This window comes from Calonectris borealis, chromosome 15 (assembly GCF_964195595.1).
Source record: "Calonectris borealis chromosome 15, bCalBor7.hap1.2, whole genome shotgun sequence".
NCBI lineage: Eukaryota > Metazoa > Chordata > Aves > Procellariiformes > Procellariidae > Calonectris > Calonectris borealis.
The window spans coordinates 11,062,204-11,082,395 of record NC_134326.1 but is presented as its reverse complement, the minus strand read 5'-3'; the positions used below and the strand labels follow the sequence as shown (position 1 = coordinate 11,082,395).

The 20,192-nt window shown below is 45.9% G+C and overlaps 1 protein-coding gene across 10 annotated transcripts in view; it reads right to left on the bottom strand.

Moving 5' to 3' along the window:
• CSNK1A1 (casein kinase 1 alpha 1) overlaps positions 1–11,323 on the bottom strand; it is a 34,780-nt gene extending 23,457 nt beyond the window's left edge. For 2 of the 10 annotated variants that reach the window (XM_075164188.1, XM_075164187.1), the window contains exons 1-2: positions 10,735–11,321; positions 9,744–9,850 (exon numbers count right to left, since the gene is read on the bottom strand). In XM_075164188.1, coding sequence (XP_075020289.1) covers positions 9,744–9,850; positions 10,735–10,857 — 230 coding nt within the window. In that variant the 5' untranslated portion in view covers positions 10,858–11,321. Of the gene's footprint in view, positions 1–2,819; positions 2,915–4,120; positions 4,284–9,743; positions 9,852–10,734 lie in introns of those variants that run through there. The other 8 variants (XM_075164189.1, XM_075164190.1, XM_075164193.1 and 5 more) reach the window with 7 other exon arrangements.
• Between the last annotated feature and the right edge of the window lie 8,869 nt (positions 11,324–20,192).

The window sequence follows — 20,192 nt, the reverse complement described above, 5'->3', positions numbered from 1 at the left end:
AACACTGCAAGTAAGTTTTCATTTCCCTTGGAACATTTCCAGGGAAAATGGGATTAAGAAGTAAGGCTACATCATGTCCACTCAAAGTCTAGTAGCTGCTACTACTGGCAGCTCTGAGTAAAAATCTTAGAAGTCTTGGCTCTTCTTAGGAAACCTTGGATATTATGATACACAAGAGCTTGGCAAGTACTCCTTACTCCCATATTTGCATAAGCAATGTAAGATGGCATATAAGCACACATTTTGGTGAGCACAAATTCAGAGCACTTTGGCATGCAAGTTTTAACACTGCTGGGTTAAAATACAAAACAATATGGCAACAAACTGAGCACAACCCTAAAAAAAAAAGCTGGCGTCTCAAAAAGAAATCTTCAGAAGTTCTAATACTGCATCAGCAATGAAACTTGGAGTGAACTAATATGAAGGAATGATCCATACAAAGCCCTGGGCAACTATTAGATGACACTAGCATCTCAGAACACAAGCATCCCACATGTCTGTTAGAGCTCCATGGACTTTTTTTTTTTTAAGCACACTTGGAAATACTCTCTCATACTAAAGTTAAGGAAGCAACAGCAGCAACACATTTTAAGCAGGGAGAGTTTTAGAGGGGAGTGGAAAGCGGGAGCAAGAGATTTAACTACTTGACAGTTCACTTTGGGTGGATAATGACTCTGCATATAGTTACATACAACATATTATTTTAAAAAACAAAAGCTAAATTACTCGACTAGGAAAACTCATTATTTCTCTAATTCATTCCCACAGTGCTATATGTCCCATTAGGACATACTTCCTATGTAGGAGATTTTTGACTCTGTAGCACAGGTCCATTTATACCTACTTATGCCAAAAATCCACACAAAGTACGGATTATTATCAGCTTTCCTGAAGAACAGCAGTAGATGATCTCATTGAAGACCACACAAAACATTAATAAGACAATATTATCATAAAGAGCTAAGATTTACCCTTGAACTGGCAGCGTGACACTGTAACATCTGATACAGCTGTTAAGAACCCTAGTCCATATTCAAGCTGTAAGGCGTGCCCAAGCTCACACATGCATGAAAATAAGCGTCACTTTCCCCGCCTCATCTGTTTAAAGCTACAGATCAAATTACTACCGATCAGTTAGAATACAGTAAATACCCTTTATGAAGCTTTCCGTCAAAGCATGTTTAAAGATTGAACACAGTGACCTTAATTTCACTTCAGTGACTTGTCTAATTTGAAAGACCAAGACTCACCACGTCAACAAGTTTCCGAATCATGTGGTTTAGCAGCCTGATATATTGCCCCAGTACACGCACACAGCTGAAATGTTGTAACATCTTGAATTTCAGTATTTGTAGCTCTATGCTGAACAACTAAGTCACATGACACAGTAGTTTGAAAGTATTCAGATTCCAAATCCCATACAGTAAAGCAGGTATGATGCCAGATCACATGAAAAGTGAATGTTTACTTGAACTCATGCGGGGTGTTTTTCTAATTCCCTTGACGAACCTTGAGACAAGCAAGTGAAGTACTGATGCAGATCTAGCACTTAGTAGCAAATACTGTAGTCAGGTCTATGCAAACTTAAAATCCTTGCCTGTTTTCAGAGTTGCATCTTTCAAAAATTTGTATGATGCCTATTTCAGCAAATGCATATTTCCTAAGCAATGTCAATGACAAAAGAAATGTTTGAGAAAATGTTTGTCAATAGCTTGATTGTTTGTTTCGTTGTTTTTTTTTTTTTTTTTAAACTAAGAAAACATTTCATTTGGTTATTATCATATTCTCTTCACATCCACTGTATCTTCCTTCGAAAGGTTCAAATTGAGGTAGGTCAACTAGCAAAGAGAGGTGGGCGAGGGGCTAACAGAATTCAGACACAGGCCATGAAATTATAGGCCCAGTTTCAGACTACTGTACCACTTACACAATGTTACATTGGCACTTGTAATTACAACAACAAGGTAACCAAACCAGCACAATTATCAAAGCTGTGTGAGCTGGTCACGTGATGAATAAAAGAAAAGGATTCAGAAGATTCGCACGAAAATCATCTAAAATTCACATCAAGATGAACTAAATTACTGACTAACTGTATAGCTGTTAATCACTGGTAAAGAAACCCCAAATCCCATGCATTCTGAAACCATGAAGGCAGTATAGGCATTGTCACCATTAGCATAATGGCACATCATTTTGTCTACAGCTTATTATATACAAAACCAGAACATCAGCTCAGTGTCACAAGAAAGTGTTCCTACTACCAGAGCAACTGTAACAGGACTATTTTGTTCCAGCTTAATAAAAAGCTCTCCTCAATCAACACCTGCTTTGCCAGGTAACCTATCCTCCACTAAAGGCTTCTGTCAATTCGATCACTGACTATACCAGTGGAGGCTGTGGCAACCTGGAATTACAGACAGAACTGCAGAAGGTCATGCTTTTGTGAGACAAAAAAGTATCTCCTGGTGCCTCACTGCAAGGAAGTACAATGCTTCTGTGACAAGACCTGAATAGTTAAACTCAAACCTTTAGACTTCCAGAAACCTTTAGAGTCACATTAAAAAAAGTTGATTCAGACTTCTTTGACATTACATAAACTTTTGCCACTTTCATAATTCATAGTATGTGACCCTATGATTATTCTGTGTAGTCCTATGCAATTAGTTTCCCAGCACATGGGCTTTCAAACACCAAGTGGAAGAGTTCACATGACAAAAATGGAGATTGTCAGAAGAACTAAGGTGGCTAAAAAAGCTATTAAAACAAAAAGCATATGGTGAATAAGCAAGCTGGAAAGAACTTACTACTAGAATTACCTGAGATTACCTTAGTAAGTTTGACAAGTCAGCAGGCACATGAGGGTGAATATGCAAGTCTGGAAGGCCTCATGAACACAAAGGATTCAGACATCCTACAGAAAACCAAACGACACTGAACTGATGAACACTCTGGAACTGTATTCCATTTCTGCAAGCACTAAGTCATTTATACAAAAGTCTCTGAACTAGGCATTAGTCAGATGATGTGACTAAAGAGAAAACACAGACCTCCCTATAATCATATAGCTCTAATATCAGGCATCACTGAAAAATAGTAAGTAATCCTGACCAGTAAGACTACAGTATTCTACACAGGAACTGTGAAGCAATCGGTGTCAATGGTTAAGGCGCTGACATGCAAGGCCTGTCACCAACGCTCAGGAAAGGAAATCCAAATCAGAACAGGGACAGAAAAGAATTCAATGAAAATGGGAAGTTGGTGACAGTCTGTAATCATGTATTCACACAGCTCAGCAAGGCAGCTGTGGAGTTATACAATTATTCTTTATAGATACAGGAAGACTGTAATAGGGAGAAGGTTATTAACAAAAAAAAAATCAGGGAAGAAATAAATAGGAGCTGACTGCCTATGGGTACAAGCATTTATCTTTAGGCACAGAAGCTCTCTCTCTCCATCCGACAACAGAATCATGAGCACCGCCATGCTAGCCTAGAAAGTTTTAACATTGCACCTGACTGATTCACAAAAACAATAGCATGTTGTCCAAAACAGGTGCTGGATTTGGACCAAAGTGCTCCCTTCTGGTCCCATGTTCTAGACTTCTCAGGACATATCCTGACAAATAATGATGTTTCAGACAAATTGGGAAGTATATACTGCCTGTAAAAATATACTAATTTGAGTCTTAACAGATACTGAAGCAAGACATACAAGAAACGTAATCTATCATCATAAGAGTCATGTCTAAATTGACACATATTTTCTATTTCTAGTTTAATCTCCCCTGAAGCTAGAAAAGCACTTCTTAACTGTTAGCTAGCTAGGAGTAATATAAATGAACTTAACATAATATGGCATGACTGAAATACTGAAGTGGAATATTTAGCAGATGTCATCTAACATTAGTCGCCATGGTGAGTATGAATTAGGCCACCCAAGTACTAAATAAAGAAACAGCAATGAACACCCTACACTATGAAGTTAGATAGATTCTATAAATAAAATTCTGTATCATTTTTGTACAGTTATGAGAGAAATATGAATACGTGAAGTATGCCAGTGCAACTCATCTCCTAAGCAATAAGGTCATTTCATCTGCCTACTGTTGCATACATACTTCCATGTAGTTGACTTGCTGTTTTGCTAGCTGTTTAATGAGGTACATTAACACCTGGTAGGAAACGAGGAGAACTCAAGTCAAATTTCTGCCATAAAAGTCAGAAGGTCCAGTTCAGTTGAGAAGGTAAGCCATTAATTCACAGTAGGTACAGGAAACATTGCTGAGGAAAAGTGTGTTTCATTAGTACCTCTGCTGATCACCTGTTCCAAACAAGAGTAACACTGAACTGAAACTGCATACTTCCGCAGCTGTTTCTGCAAAAGCTGAGCTAAGGCAAGGAGAAAAGAGAAAACAACAAAATCAAAAAAGGACTGTTTCATTTGTTTTCAAACCGTAGTCTCTCCTGGATGCTTCTAAGGAGTCCACAAAGACCAATTAAGACAGAAGTTTAGATTGTTATAAAACATGAAATAGATTTTGTTTAAAGACATTCATTCTCTCAATCGAAAAATTTTAGGTATTAATTTAAAAGACCAGCTTTCAATTTTACTTTGAGCTACCAGAAAAAGAGGCTTCCTCTTATCTGCTAGAGTGGTTCTGCCCTTCAGTATGCAGCCTTAAGTAATAACAGACGGTTAATTAATAGAAGGCTCTATTGCTAGAACCTTCCTCCTCATTACTTGCAGATCTAGATGAAAGTATCAGTCTTACCAATGAAAAGAAGATAAAAAACTTTTCAGGCTTTAGCTGACTACTAGTTTTGGGTTTGTTTTTTTATTGTTGCGGGGAAGCGTTGGGGGGGTTGTTTTTTGTTTGTGAGTTTGGTGGGTATTTTTCTGGTGGTGGTTTTGTTTTGGGGGGGGTTGTGGTTTGTTTTTTTTTTTTTTTAATGCTGAAGGAAGTTATTGGGAAAACAGTTTAAAATGAAGGTGTTTGAGAGGTGTATTTACAGATTTTTAAGCACTGCTTAAAGAGATCAAAATTTGAAGTGTTCCAAGGAAAAATCCATTGTGACAACAACCCCAAGATTACCAAACTTGACCACATTTTTCCATTACATATATTACGTAGTGAACATGAATTCAGGCAGAATCTGTTATTAACAGATTATCCAACAACATGGCAGTAAGCAACCCGAAGAACAAAAATTGTAGATGCTTTTATGGATTATTTTTTTTTTTTGCCAGAAACTTTACAATATGCTTCACTATTTAGAAGATTGCGTAGCAATACATGGGTGGCAATACTGAATTTCTCAACATCAAAATATTTTGCAAGAACTTACTGCATTGAAAACTTCAGAAATGTAAGGATTTGGTTGTTCAGTTTGCAAGAGAACGTTGCAAAAAAAATCACTAAGTCAGTAGCTTTTGGTTTTTAAAATTACAAATGACTAAACTTAAATATCACCTTGATTAGCCTCACATGCTGTACAGTGTATCTCTTCAGCCTTACTGAAGAGTACATGCAGTATCTGTTTCACATTCAGTAGGCTCTCTTCCTGCTCTTAAGTGCAATGCTTCTAATGCATCACCAATAGCCACAGCTGGTTCCAGCATAGCTGTTTTCCATTTGAAGCTGATAATGAAAACAAGTTATCCCATGATATTGTCAGGAGAAAAATCTGAAGCCCACTTTTCTTTCAAAGTACGTCTAAAAGAGTACCCAAAGGTAATCTTTGTGAAGGATACGAACAATAGTTGATAAACACCATAAATGGCAAAAATCAGGAGTGCCTGTCACAGATAATTTGAGCAATTGCTTTTGTCAAGAGTGCTTTAACAGTGTTACACTATGAACAAAACCACATACAGAATCACCTCTGCTGCATTCCTCCAAGCCAGAACCAAGAACTCGGGAATAAAGGTAGATAGTCCAAACTAATAGGATCAGTGCGCAGTTAACAAGATTACAGCTAAAAACGCTTTGCCACTGAAAAAGAAAGGAAAAGAGAAAAAGACAGCTGATGGCTGAGAATAATGAGAATAAGCCCAGCAGAATACTGCAGACTCTGCATTGTGTCCTAAAGGCAGATCAGATTGTTAGAACATTAAGCTTGGTTCAAGAGCCTTTTGTGAAAAATGAAGGTAATAATTAACCAAAATTTGTACATCAAGTACAAACCACATCTTAAAAATCTGTAGAGCATTTATATAAGGTTTTGTGTGTCAAGCATTTATATAAGTTTTTGTGAAACTCTGGAGACAAGTTCAGAAACTTTGCTACTCTTCCAGGAAACAACAATAAGCAGCGAAGTCAAAGATTTGCAAGTCTAAAAGGGTTTAGAATATTAAGAAAATAAAGACATTCTACCTCAATTTTTGCTATTTTATGTGCAAATGTGTTCTGTTACAGTGGGAGTACCAAGGCCCCTTGTTCACCCTCCACGACACGTGAAGGCTCACAGTTGATCCCACAGAAGTAATATTAAAAATCTTTTAACTCCAAAACTGAGGTTTTGCTCATTAGCTTTCTTGCAATCAGCCAGAAAGGCCATCAAATCAACCTTAAAAGCTATAAAAAAAAAAATTGCTTGGTTCTAGATAATTTAAGTGACACTCCAGACATGCTATCTTATCATTACTAAGTTTGCAATCACATCTAAAGGGCAGAATTCAGTTTTAGGGTGCCCAAAATGAATGAGTAATCCATACCTCACCTATTATTTCAGCTTTGTGAGTCAAAAAAACACAGCAGACCAGCTTAGTAAGGCAAAGTCACATAATGCAACTTCTAGTAAGTTGATCTTGGCCACTATATTACTTAAGTAGATGAAAAATAGAGAACAAGTCCCTCATTCTTAAATGAGGAATGGAAGATTATGTGCCTCTGTTTCCCAGATGTGTAGCACTGAGATAAAAATGCTGCTAAGCCCAGTTTATACAGCATAGCAATGGGAAAAGCTTACAATGATTCCTTAGTTTTCTATCAAATGCTCTGTTTGTGCTGTTGTTGTTTAAAGGTGTCACATTACAGACATTTTAACAAATGTATTGAAAGGTTTTCCTTCAACTTGATTCATCCTTCTAAATATACTGAGCCAAGAACAGCTTATTCTGAGTTGACAGCACACCATTATAAAACAATGGCAGAACATGTATTATCAATTACACATGCGAAGTGACCTAAGTACAAAGTCATACATTCTCCCAGCTTAGCTGGTGCCAAAAACGCATGTCAGAAAAGCTTGAATTGTCTGAAACAACATGCACAGTAATTTCACTTTGGTCTTACTTTTTGTAATCACCTATTCAAAAACATATCCTTGTTAAGCACCTCATGAGCTGATACATCTCATTTGGTAGGCCAAGTCCTCCCCCTTAGATTCAGAGTACCATGGATTCTACCTCTATTAAACACATCACATTTTAAACATTTGTTGCAAGAACTGTGCTGGGTACCCTGCTCAGCTTCCTCTTAAAGAAGATAAACATACAAATACAACTTTAGATTTTTTCAAGCATCACCAGATGTCATACAGCAAGAAGACAACAAGTAACAGAAGCTTAGTCAAAGAGCCTGTCAAGCAGCATCTGGTACATACAAATAGATTTAAAATTAATGCTGCTTCTTAAGACAAAAAAGCTATTTCCAAAAATTTTCTGAAAGACACTTTTCTAGAAAAATACTACAAAGATTAACACTGCGAGAACCTGAAAGTGAAAAACTAAGACTCACTGACATTACCAAATAGATCACACACCTTTAGCACAATGAGTCTATGAATCAATTTGAGTTGTTTTGAGTGTTGCCTCAGTTGCCCATTGTTACTCAGATTCTTGTAACCTTGTATTATTGGGGGGGAGGGGGAAGGAAGAGGGAGGAAGCGCGTGTTAAGAAAGGTTGTAGTTCCCCTGTGGTGGTGAGACTTCTAAACCAGTCACTGGTTATACAGAAAGCAAAGTCAGATACAAGAACATCAAATACAGCAGAAAGAAAACTTAAAGATGACTGCTGTAATTGAAGCTAGAAACAAGTTTCTGAACATGCAAGATTACTTCCAGTATTTCAGCTTTAAATAAAATGCTCTCACAGGGCATTTTAACCAAATCCAAGAACTTAAACAGCAGCTCACTTCTGTTACATGGAAAAGTTGAAAAAATTGCAACTTAGGCCTCGTTATAGCAATAAATGTTTGTTTACTTTTTCAAAAAAAAGTTTAAGAATGCCTCCTTTTTTCCAGTTTTGCGATGAAACACCTGATATCTGCTTACTTTGGCTGTTTTCCTAGTTATCCATGTTTTAGCACATAACTATATTGTGATAGCTTTCCAAAATGCAATTTCTATTCTTCCAGTTGTGAAAAAAAAGGCACCGATTTGAAGAAAAGAAATAAACTGTAGTGCAAAATAAAGACTAAATCTGTTTTCACATCAGCAACTCTGTTTAAGCTGCAAGTATTCTGCTTAATTCAGGTATGTTTATTCTATTCCTGCAAAAGGCTGTAGTGAATGAGGACAGATGGCCAAGACAACACTGTCTCCTCCACTATATAGCTCCAGCTTACATTCAGGACTACAGCCAGTTGCGTTTGGGGGGGAGGGGGAGGAGGGGAGCTATTAACCTCAGAAACGCAGACTTAGTTTAGGTTTTGTTAGAATTAATACACGATATACAATATGTCATCATGATGACTTTACAGACCACTATTAATATAAGCGCACATACAACAAAGTCAGGGAAGGGTTAACAGATTAAATGGAATCCACAGTTTGACCCAATATCTAAACTGAAATTGCTTCTGCAGCTCAAGGAACAAAATTCCTTTATGCCATAGGGCAAACATAAGAAATACTAACTTTAAAAACAACTATTAACAAAGTTTAAAAAAAGAACAGCTTTTTGAACAAAGTCTTTCTGGAGAAAACTGAAATTTCATTTAATCTATTATGATGCATAGATTCAGTACTTGGGAACTAACCCAGTACACCTCAATAATCTCAAGAGAAATAACTCCTCCTAGAGCCTGCTGCACCAGTGATTTTCTTCCAGATCAGGAAATTATTAAACACGATTGAAAGTTTCAGACAGAATATGAAACAAGGAAGCCGCATAACTAGCAATCGGGAGGGATTAATCTTGGCACTTTAACTGTACGGAAATCCTAGTGACGCATCTGTTGCGGGTAACAGAAAGGGGCTGCCATTTCATTCCTGGTTGAGGTTCTCTGCAGTCTCAAGCCTTGCAGCACATAACTATGAAAGGAAAAGATACATGCCTGAGCACGTCCCTTGTCCCAACACGAGAAGGGGGAGGGTTAATCACGTCCATCCGCCATTTTCTGAGCGGAGGAGGAAGACATGTTGGAACAAAAAAAAAAAAAAAAAAAAAGAAAGCAACAAAAGAAAGCAGCCATTTCCAGTACCGGCTCCAAACTCTCCACCTCATCAAGAACATTAGTTCTCACCAAAACAATCTCACACTTTGTTCTAATCACGACAAGAATTTCTCACAGCTCAGGAACTGCTGAAGATCTCACTTTGAAAGCACAGTACGTACGGATAAGAAAAGACAGCAGACCGGTGGGGAGGATACTCAACTAGTTGTAGAGCTTGGAATGGAGCATTTTTCCCCCAACAGCCCAATCCCTCCCAAATAAATCTTTTTTTAATGATGGTGTCCTGCCTCACAGTAACATCAAAAAAAAGTCACTGTACTGGCATACATGAATGATTCCTACCGTATATGTGGGATGCCAACTCCTCCCTGCAGAATCTTGTATAGTTTGCTTTCATACAGCAGCTGGGGATGTCTAGCCTTCTGAGACTCCAACTTTACGGCAACTTCCTACAGTGAGAGGGAACAAGGAGTCAGAGCAGAGCGTCCACCAAGCACAGCCTTGCCACTGAGGTTTAAGGGGCACAGCACTTCAATATCCCCCACACACCCCTGCTGCAAACGCTTTGAGGTATCATTTTTTTTTTAAGGTCTCGGTGCTCAACGTCCTGCATTTTGTTGTGTCTTCAAATAAAATCCGTATCGTGATGATTTGTACATAAATATCCATCCCAGGTCATGAAATTGAGCTGGAGATATAAAGTCTTCAGATCCACATAAGTGAGGAAGAACATACGTGGGTGTTTCTTCTTTACAGCTCAGAGCCGTGAGGGGGAGGAAGAAAAGAAAAAAAAAACACCCAGAAAAAAAGAGCTGAAGAAACAGGGGATCTTCTTTGTTTCTATTACTGTTGATGAAAATGAGATAAAGTATTCCCCAGCTGAGAAAGAGGGGGTTAGATGATTGGCGGGAGAGGGACGACTTTAGCCGTTCATAAAAGACAAAGTATGTTTTCCCACAATGGTGGTCTCCACTCCCTACCACTCGCAAGCGAGCTATGCAGCTGCTGGGTGGGGGAGACCACGACCGCACGGCTCTGCTGTCGGAAGGGGCAGTGCCACCCCCCCCCGGCGATGAAGACCCTCAGGCGGGGCAAGCCCCTCAACCCCGGGGTACGCACCTTCACTCCCCCACCCCGCGGAGGGCGGCTTAACCAGCCTGGCGAGACGGGGCCGCCCGGTGCCTCGCAGGCACCGATACTGGGGGCAAGGGGGGCAAAACCAGGCTTCAAGTCGGCCTCGGGAAGGTTATCGCTGGTCTCCGGTTCCCCTCGAGGTGCGGAAGGAACCGCGCCGACAGGCCCAAGGAGGTGAGGGAGTGCGAGCCGCCCTTACCTCCCCGTTGGTGATGTTGATCGCCAAATAGATGTCCCCGAAGGAGCCGGACCCGATCTTCCGCACCAGCTTGTATTTGCCTCCGACAATAAACTCAGCCTTGGAGCCGCTGCTACTCGCCATGGCGAGGGGCGGCTGAGCGGCCCTCCCGGCGCTGAGAGGCTCGAGGGGAGAAAGAGGGGTCTGCTGCCGCCCCAGAGCAGGGGAAAGGGGCAGGGGAGGGAAAAGAGGGGAGGGGAGGGGGGACAGAACAAGGAAGGTTGGTCCCCGCTGCTCAGCTCCAGCCGGGCCCCTCCGGCGGGCGCCCCCCTCCGCGGCTCTGTCCCGCTCCCCGGCCGGGCGGCGCTCGGCTCTCGGCGCCCTCCAGAAAGACGAGAGGCGGCCACCGAGGTGCTGTGAGGGTAGGGAAGGGGAGAGGGGGGAGGGGAAGGGAAAGGCGAAGCCCGCTGGCTCCGCCGGGTCCCGGCCGCCGCCGGTCCCTCACTCGGCCGCCGCCGCCATCTTGTCTCTCAACCGCTGCTATCGCGGACACAAAATGCCCCCAGCCTGCAGCCGCCGCTTCTTCACCGCGCGGGGCACGCTGGGAACGGGGCGGGGCGGCCGGCGCGCATGCGCCAGAGAAAGGCCGCCTCCTTGCCGCCACGCGCCTGCGCGCGGGGCTGCGTGGGCGGGGAAGAGGGCGGGGAGAAGGCAGTGAAGCGCCCTCTGCGCATGCGCACGCACCGCCCGCCCTCAAAGCCAATGACCAGCGTCGCTCTTCATCCGCCCCCGGCCCAGCGACTCGTCGCGTGCTAGCTGGGCGCATGCGCACCACTGAACCCGAGCCCGGGCGGAAGAGGAAGGAGACGCATACGTGCCCTCACCCGCTTCTTAAAGGGGCAGGCGTCCCTGCTCCCTGCCTCGCGGGCCTCGACTGGGCCTGCCCCACTTGGGGCTGGAAGCAGGGGAGCCTCAAAACCGCGAGGCTCCTGCTGAGTCTCCCGGGTGTCTGCTCTGCCCACCCGCCCCCGCGTCCCTCAGGCGGCGGGGAGCTCCTCGCTAGCCTGGGCAGCCGGGTGTCCCCCCTCGCTGGTGCGAGGTGGCCGTTGGGGCTGGGGAACAGGAGATAAGGCCGGGTCAGAGTCACCGCCGTGACGCACGCTTCGTGCGTCTTCTACGTGGGGCTGTGGCTGGGCTGCTGGCGCTGTTCCAAGGTTCTTGCCAAATCCCAAACCCCGATCTGCGTGCACGTTAATGGTCTGGTTTTGTATATAAATGAATCCACAACGACCCGTCTCCTGTCCTCCTGCGGCGCCAAGGCCCTGCGGTACGCACAGCCCGGCGGGTCGTAGGGCTGAGCCGAGGGACCGGTGCTGCCTTCCCTGCTCCTGTGCACACACGACATCTGCTTCATTACCCATCCCTGCTCGGCCTGCCGTGTCTGTGTTACGCCTCCGACCTTCAGCCTCGGCCTGCTCGGATTGCAGCACGCAGCACTGCAGATCCTGCATGGGCCGCACACATTTCTGCTGGGATTTTCTGAACCCAGGTGAGGATTCAGGAGGAGCCTGAGGAGGCTGTGGCCCCCTCACAAGGACCACACCGCCAGCAGAGCCACCCATCACAGCCGCATCTCTTGGCCCTGCGGCCCCTGCCTTCACGTGGCTGTTACACTCGGCTCCTCTCCTTCCCCACATTGCTTTGACCCAGCAGCTCGTGCTCCAGGAGCTGTTTCTTGCTGTCTGTCAAAACTGAGATCTCCTCCGTTGCCCCCTCGCTTGGCGCTGTGAGTTTTTTCTTTGCAGGAACACAAAACTGTGAATTCCCGGTGACTCATCATCACTCCCTGTCAGAGCGGCGTCTTCTGCTGTGCAAGCCTACATTTGGGAAATGATTCAGTCTGCAGGAGAAAGAAAGCTCCTACAGTAATGTAGCTCATGTATGTAGAAGGAAAGTCTACTCGGTGTCTGCTTTTAAGGGGGGCAGTCAGAGAAACTCCAGCTTGCCTGGTGCACCCAAAGCCATGAGAATAATAAAAAGTTTGATTTTAAGACGAGTCTATGCACAGATTTTTTTTAATAGCTAACTATTTTGGAGAAAAGTGAGATTAAGAGGTCCAGGTTAGGACACTGCTGTATCGGTAGGAAGTTGTTCATATAAAGGTAGAGGAGTCCGCTTAACAGAACAGCATCCACACAGTGATAGAGGCTTCTATTGCACTCACCATGTTGCTTTCTAGTTTGGTAAAGGCACTGTGGTACAAACACTTTCTGTCTGCACAAGCGCAAAAAAGTCCTGGCTTGTGTCCATCTGGCTGTTAGGCAGCGAGGGAAGTCTGTGATTTGCCTGTACTTCTTCCTGTGGTGGACTCAGTCAGCTACAGGATGACTCCATAGTGAGAGACCAGGAGGAATGGAAAGGGAAGATTGGCAGCTAGCAATGCCCTGAACTGCAAATATCAGCTCCAAATTCCCCTTGTGTTTCAGGGAGCTTAGAGCCAAGGTTTTACTACAGGTCTCTCCGCACCTCTAATAAAAATAAAATGCGAAGGGATTCAAAATCAGCCTGGACTGTGCCAGATGCACCAGAATGAAACGATGCTCTGAGAGCAAGCTAGCCTCCAACTCATTCCCACCTCGGTTCTGTCAAGGAACATTTGCGCAAGGAAGAATATCTGCACTCTTGTCACCCAAAGGGAATGTGGATCTTGTGCGGAGGAGCTCAAATACATCGCGCACTAGTTAAGGGGGCTGAAGTTTCAAGGGCAAATGAGGTATCTTTAAACATCACACTCATTTCTAAATGCAGAGCCCTTGTGTCCTCAGTTGCCCTCACATTGCTGTTAATGGTGATTTGCAGACAGCGTAGGACTGATGTGCACTTAGCGGCCTTTGGGGTTGAGTTGTTTTTAATGGTTGCTCTGGATGAGATTTGAGCAGTTTGGAGGCGTTTGGCTTGAGTCACGTATCCTTGGAGGAGCTGGAAAAACAGGTCTGCAGCTCCTGGCCAGTAAATAGACCATGCATGGATATGCAGGAGAGCAGGATCTCCTGGGCTATGCAATGCTGCCACCTCCTGCCTGCCGGGGGACATCTCTGTGTCCAGGGGACATTGCCGGTGCCTTGGGCCAGGGAACATCCCCGGTGCCTTGGGCCAGGGAACATCCCTCAAGACAGGGACTGGCTGAGCCGAGCGCGGTGCAAACGCATCCAGGCACACATCTTCCCCAAAATGTCTGCAGTCTAGGTGGGTGTTGTGCAAAAAAGATAACCAGCGATCAGCATTTGGTACTTTTTGTCTTGGTTATTTTTGACACGCATTCACTAATGGGTCCTGCAGGAGGATTGGGAATGGGGGGATTCGGAGAAGGATCGGTCTAGGCAATGTGGGAAGGGCTGCAGGACAGGCTGGAGGATAGCAGAGAGATGCAGAAGTCAGTCAGCATAAACCAGGCTAAAACCAGGACACGGAAGAGAAGACCTACCAGCACAGCTGCAGCTCCATCACCCCTGGCCAGGAGCAGTGACAATATCTGTGAACACCCTCCTGCGCTGGGACCAGGAGTGTGGGAAAAACCTCCACCCCATCTCCAGCTCTGGCTGCTCTCTGAAGGAAGAGCTGGAAAGCCCCATGCGCCAGCATCCCACTGCGTGCCACGCCGAGATGACCTCAACCTGTTTCCCGTTTCCTTACTCCCGTGGTTGCAGACCACATCTGTTTGTGGGCTGGGGACACCATGTTGGATCCTACCTTTCAGATTTGCATCTCAGCCACTCCGAGGCTCTGTTTATGTCTCCACAGTAGCAAGGAGAGCTTTGTTCAGTTTCAGAGAAGAGGGAAGGTGCGTGTGTATTTCTGGGTAGGCAGAATTTAACCCAGTGAACGTACAGCACTATTCAGAGCATGAGGTTGGAGGAGACTCATAGCTTGATGGATCCTAGATGTCCAGAAGCTGATCAGATCTGGAGGTGGGTCTCACCTGGTGTGTTGTCCCCTCCTCTGTCAGGATGAAATCCACCTGTGCATGAGCTTTTGCCATTTTTTATTTTGGCCGACGGATCTGTTCTGTCTTCATGTCTGTTCTGTCTGGTGCAGGAAAATTTCCCTCCTAGCCCCTTGCGGAAAACCACATCCTATGACACCGTGTTTGGGGTTTGCCTTGCTGAGCAGTGAAGATACTGACAGTCTGAAAGCAGTCCTGGCCTTACAAACATCCTACCTGGGGTTTGTGTCCTGAGTCTTTAGGAAAGGACAGAAGTTGGTGAAGACAAACACGAACAATACCAAGATCTGCACAAACATAAAACCCATAGAGATACTGATTGGATTTAAAATGATATCAATTAAAAGCACTGAAAATATAAGTTGGCAGGGGAATTTTAAGCTGTGGTTTCACAGCAGCTGGCCTGATCTAAGGACTCACTGCTGCTTATACAGGGTGTTCTCACTTCTGCATCCTTCTCCCCTCCTACTCACCCTGCTCCCAATGCCCAGCTCTGGTGGCTCGTCAGACCCTCCGTGGTCGGTTCAGCTCTCCAAGCCTTCAGAAAATTGTCCGAATGGTTTCTCGTGGTCTTTTCTCTGGGTTAATGTTCTGCCAGACTAGTGACTCGAAAGGCTCAAAGAGCTCCAGGGGATAGCGCAAGGGTTGTCCCCTGTTGGCAATGACATGCTGTCAGCCAAAACACCAGACGGGAGCAGTCGGTGGGAAAACTGAAGAAACATCCACTGCTGCCTGGAAAGGCATTCTGCAGACACCCAGGAGAGAACACGAGAATTGTTAAATTCACTGCTAACAGGCAGAACACCAGCCTCAGCACCATCACCAAAGAGGATGGGGTGAACTGGACAGCTAGAGCATCTGCAAACTATTCTTTAGCTCCTGTTGATTATTATTTTTCACACCTTTCAGGGACACTGAGACAATGAAAACATGTTTATAGCTGCATCACTTGATAAAGTGAAAGGAATAAATCCCCTCTTTTCTCTTTCCAAAAGATAGGCCAGAAGTCCTGCTGCATGACCAAGCCTCCAGTGTGACTGGCCCTCCTTGGTCCCAATGTTGCTCATCCTTTATTTGTGCCTGCTTTGTAACTGAGCATCCCCAAACCTCTTAATTTGATCCCAGCAAAGGAGAGGAGTGTTTTTGGTGTAATAAATCAGCTGTTTGATGCAGCACTGATGGAGCAGCATCCTCTTTGCATGCTTGTAACCACGTCAGCTGCTGTGAAGTTGGAGCAGGAGGGAACTGCTCATCCTCCTGGGCAGCAGGGATATCCTGGGCTCCTGTCTAAACGCTCCTGGGGAGGGAGGAACAGTGAAGAGACAAGCTAAGCAAAGTCATGACTGAAAAAGTCAAAGGGCATGCAGCGCCTCTGCACCAGAGCAGCCAGCTCTCGTTCAGGTCAAGTTATAATTTCAGAGCCTCTCTGGGGTGGAGCTGCCATCTTCCAGGGCTTTCCTCCTGCTGCTGCAGGTAGGACCGAGGAGCACCAGGGATGCACATCCTGAGCGCTTCTGTAATATGGACCACAAAGGGCAAAGTTACAGACCACAAAGGGCAAAGTTACACGCCACAGCTGAGCTGAGCTGACAGATCCCATCCCCTGCCCAGCAGCAGAGTCCTGCTCACTCCTGGCCAGCCGCTCCAGCAGTCCGGCCCCTCACTGAGCCGATGCACCTCCTAACCTGGCAGGAGATGATTCCCTTGTTTTGCCAGGCTAGTTTCCTGATGGTTTTGGGAATCAAATTGTCTCATGGCAAAGGCCAACAAAGCTAGAGCTGATGCAAAGGAAAAAGAAAAGTGGGATAAGCAGAAGCCCAAGATCTTCAGAAATAAAACTGCTATCTTCTGCCTTTTGGCTCATCCCTCCAGCCACCTAGCATCAGCCCCTCTCCAGAGGGGCACGTTCGCCCTGTGTACCCTGTGTAGCCAAGAAAAAGCAAGGTCCATATCTTCAACCCAAGGTCCGATCTGCTGTCTGAAGTGTTTATTGTCGCAGAGAGATGGAGAACCTAAGGCAGTTTTCCCCCAATTTTCCCTGTAAGTGGGCAAAACCCAGGTGCAGATGAACAGACCAAGACACCACCAATGGGTTTCACTGAGTTCTGGGCAACCAAAGTCATCTCAGCATTTCTTCACTCTTTGGCAGGAGGGGCAAGTGAGCTTCTGGCATGGATGTTTTAAATTAGATTTGGGTTGCAGATTTGTACACAGCAGGTTGCTTGACTGGGGACATCCGTTCTGCTCTAGCATCTCCTCGCGCTCCCCCTGCCCACGCCGTTACACCAGCAGCGTGCCCTTCACGCAGGGGCCTTTGCCCTCCCTCCCTGGGCTTCAGCTTTGCGCTGACCTTAGCTGATTCTCCATCCAGCTATTTTTAGAGCTTACGGTGTTTGGGAAAATGGCTGGAGAGGAACAGCTTGTGCCAGTAGGAACCAAATCAGGCTTGTGTTGGAAACCCATGTGAGGTAGCTCACCTTTGGACCATCCTGTCTGCGTGCCTGAGGACACTTCATGGGGTGGCTTTGTCACCCATCTGGCCAAACACTACTCCCCACAGGTGCCTATGGCAGAGCAGGGTGATGTGGGGCTCACCAGGGCATTGCAGTGGGGCGGAAGGGATCCAGTCCCTCCGCATTCCTTGGGCAACGTCCTGCCTGAAACCCATGCCAAGGGCATCCACAGGCACCAAAGAGGTGCTGCTGGCCACCCCTGCCAGGGCCACTGGTCCCTGCCCTTCCGCCGCTCCCTCCCCTGCGCTGGCAGGGCCAGGCACGGGGCTGCAGGGAGCCAGCCCAGGGAACTGGTCCAGGTTGAAAATAACTCTGTTTTTCTGGAGCAGTCTGACACCGGCTGCATTTGCCAGTCTGGCTCTCTGCACAAAGCTTCAATGCCAGTGCTGGCACAAGGCAAGAGGCACCATTATTTTTGGCAAGGGTGCCTGCTTTAAGAGTTGGCACATAACCCTCAGAAAGTTGTCAGCCCTTGTAGTCCAGGGTTACAGCCAGCACAGGCGATGCCTTATTGCATTAGAAAATATATGAGCAGCCGAGCCATGTCTGACCTAGAGCCTGGGATTTCATCTCCGGCACTGCTGCAGGAGAAGGGTAGCAGAGACAGGCAAGGCTGGGGTGAGCCTTCCCCACTTATGCCAAACCCTTGCATTTGACCACATCGTGTTTCCAGACAGATCCCATTATCCGCAGCCACGACAGCGTGGATGTAGCATCGTGCCTTGCTTGTCCTCTGGCAGGGAAGGGACACGGAGGCGCCTGGAGCTGGGACATGGCTCTGGCCAGCGGGGCAGGGCTGGGACAGTGGGACAAATCTCATTCTTGCAGCGCTTGAATTGAACCAAAGGTATCTGGGTCTGGGGAGAAGGTGTCCGTGAGCTAACAGCGCCATTTCCAAGCCTTGCAAGAAGTTAGAGGGGAATTCTGCAGTCTGGGACATTCTTGGCTGTTTGGAGAGGGGTTTTTTTTTAAGTCCTGCAGGAAAAGGGGGATTTTCAAGTAATTTTGATGATTCATAGGAAATGCTGTTAGGGCACAGCTGAAGCTCTACTAATGAACTTGTTCCCTGGAAGACTCTTTCCTGCAGAGTTTCTCTAGTGAACATATTAGTGCCAAGCGTCTGCAGGCTGCTTGGATTGCCCCGGCTCTGCTGCAGAGCTCAGATTATCCACCCAGGAAAAAAGGTTCAGAGACATGGGATCCCTAAAAGTTTCTTTTTTGATGGAGCTCATCTGATTTCCTTTGGGATACCTTGTTTTACCTTGCCATAACTCTCTGAAAGGCCACGAGATTTCCAAAAGCAGGTTCCTTCCCTAATCCAGTGCCAAGAGGCTGTGCGGCTCCAGAAGTGTTTGTAGGTAGATGGAGGAACTGCATCTCCTTTTTTTTGGCACAATCGCTAGGGACAATTTGCTGAACGGGGGTGTAGCTGAGGTCCAAACTTTCCAGTGATGTCAGACTTGAAATTGCTTTGGGTACTTCAGCAGATGCACTGGGAGGTGAGGCGAGAGACTCTGAAGAAGTCACGGGCCAAAAAAGATGTACATGGCAGCACAGCTGATTCACTGCATGTCAAGTGCGATGGATAAGTCTTCAGCAGCAGTTTCTCCAGTGCTTTTGAATTAATTACGCTGTTAGTGTAGAGTACTGGTATTTGGCATACAAGGCACATTTCCTCTGTGAAACTGCTTAAATCAGTCAGGTTCAAATCATTGAGGTGAGTCTCCTCTTACACAAAATCATTCAGCTTGTGGATGACGGCTGATACACGTGGGAGTAAATCTTCCCCCTAAGTATAATTTCTTGAATCATTTTAGGGAACATGGATTTTATACATGCCATGTGCTGTGGTTTAGGATGCCAGGGAGCATAAGAGGAACGCAAGCAGGTGGTGCAGAGTGTCTGCTGCAGCAGCAGAGCAAGAACCCGGAGCGCAGGATGTGGCCAGCTCAGTCCTGTCTGCCCAGCGCAGGCTTTGGCTGTGCTGGGTGGACACTGCTGCTCTCCAGTGGCAGGAGCCAGCTGAGCACAGTCCGTCCCAGCGGGCTCCCCATCACCCTCTTCTTGGGGTGCTCTGGATCTCTTTACACATTGGAGGAGAAATGACACGGAGCTGTGAGCAGAGGCTGTGTCCCCCTGTCCCCCAGGCCCCTCCGCAGCAGGGATGCTCCCTCTGCCTCCCACCTCCTGTGTCTTAAAACACTTGGAGGCTGCCTCTGGATGAGGCTCAGCACTCGAGCAGATTGCAGATGAGGGACCCAATCAAGGGCTGCTGAGTGATTTTATCACTAACAGCACATCATGCGGTGGCTTTTATCAGCACCTCCTCAGGGGTCATGGAGTTAGCCCTGTGGAGTCAGGGCATTACAGTTCCTTCCATTTTTTTTAAAGCAAGTTGCTTCCTCCCAAGGTTGGAAAGAAAAACATGTTTGAGAGCACCCCAGAGAGCCTGGAGAGCACAGCGCAGTGGAAAGGAGCCCCATCCCTCCAAGGGCTTGTTTGTAAATGTCTCTGTGATTTTTAAACATATTTCCTAGGCCACCCTCCCGATTTCTAAATCCTGGGGGAGGTTTGCAGGAGACTAGCTCTGATGGGTGCTGAGTGCTGGCACATCTCCCAGAAGCCATGCACAAGGCCATGGCACTGGGACGCTACCGGGCAAAGTATCCCAGGATTTGGGCTCAGGCCGGAGCACCTGATTCCAGACAAATTGTGGCTGGAAACCTGGGGCTCCAGCCCCTTCGTGGATGTGTCCTCCCTCGGGTAGGATCCACTTGTGTCTTGTCCCTTCCAACAGTCACCTGCAGGCCTGAACATCTTCTCTACTCAATGGAGCAGCTTTTCATGTCATTCAAAAGCTGATTCTTGTTGAGATCAAAAAAAAAACATGGGCTGAGAGATGCTGTTTGATTATGCCTGAATTTTTTCTCTCCCCTCCTCCAAAGATCATCACCAGCTCCGGT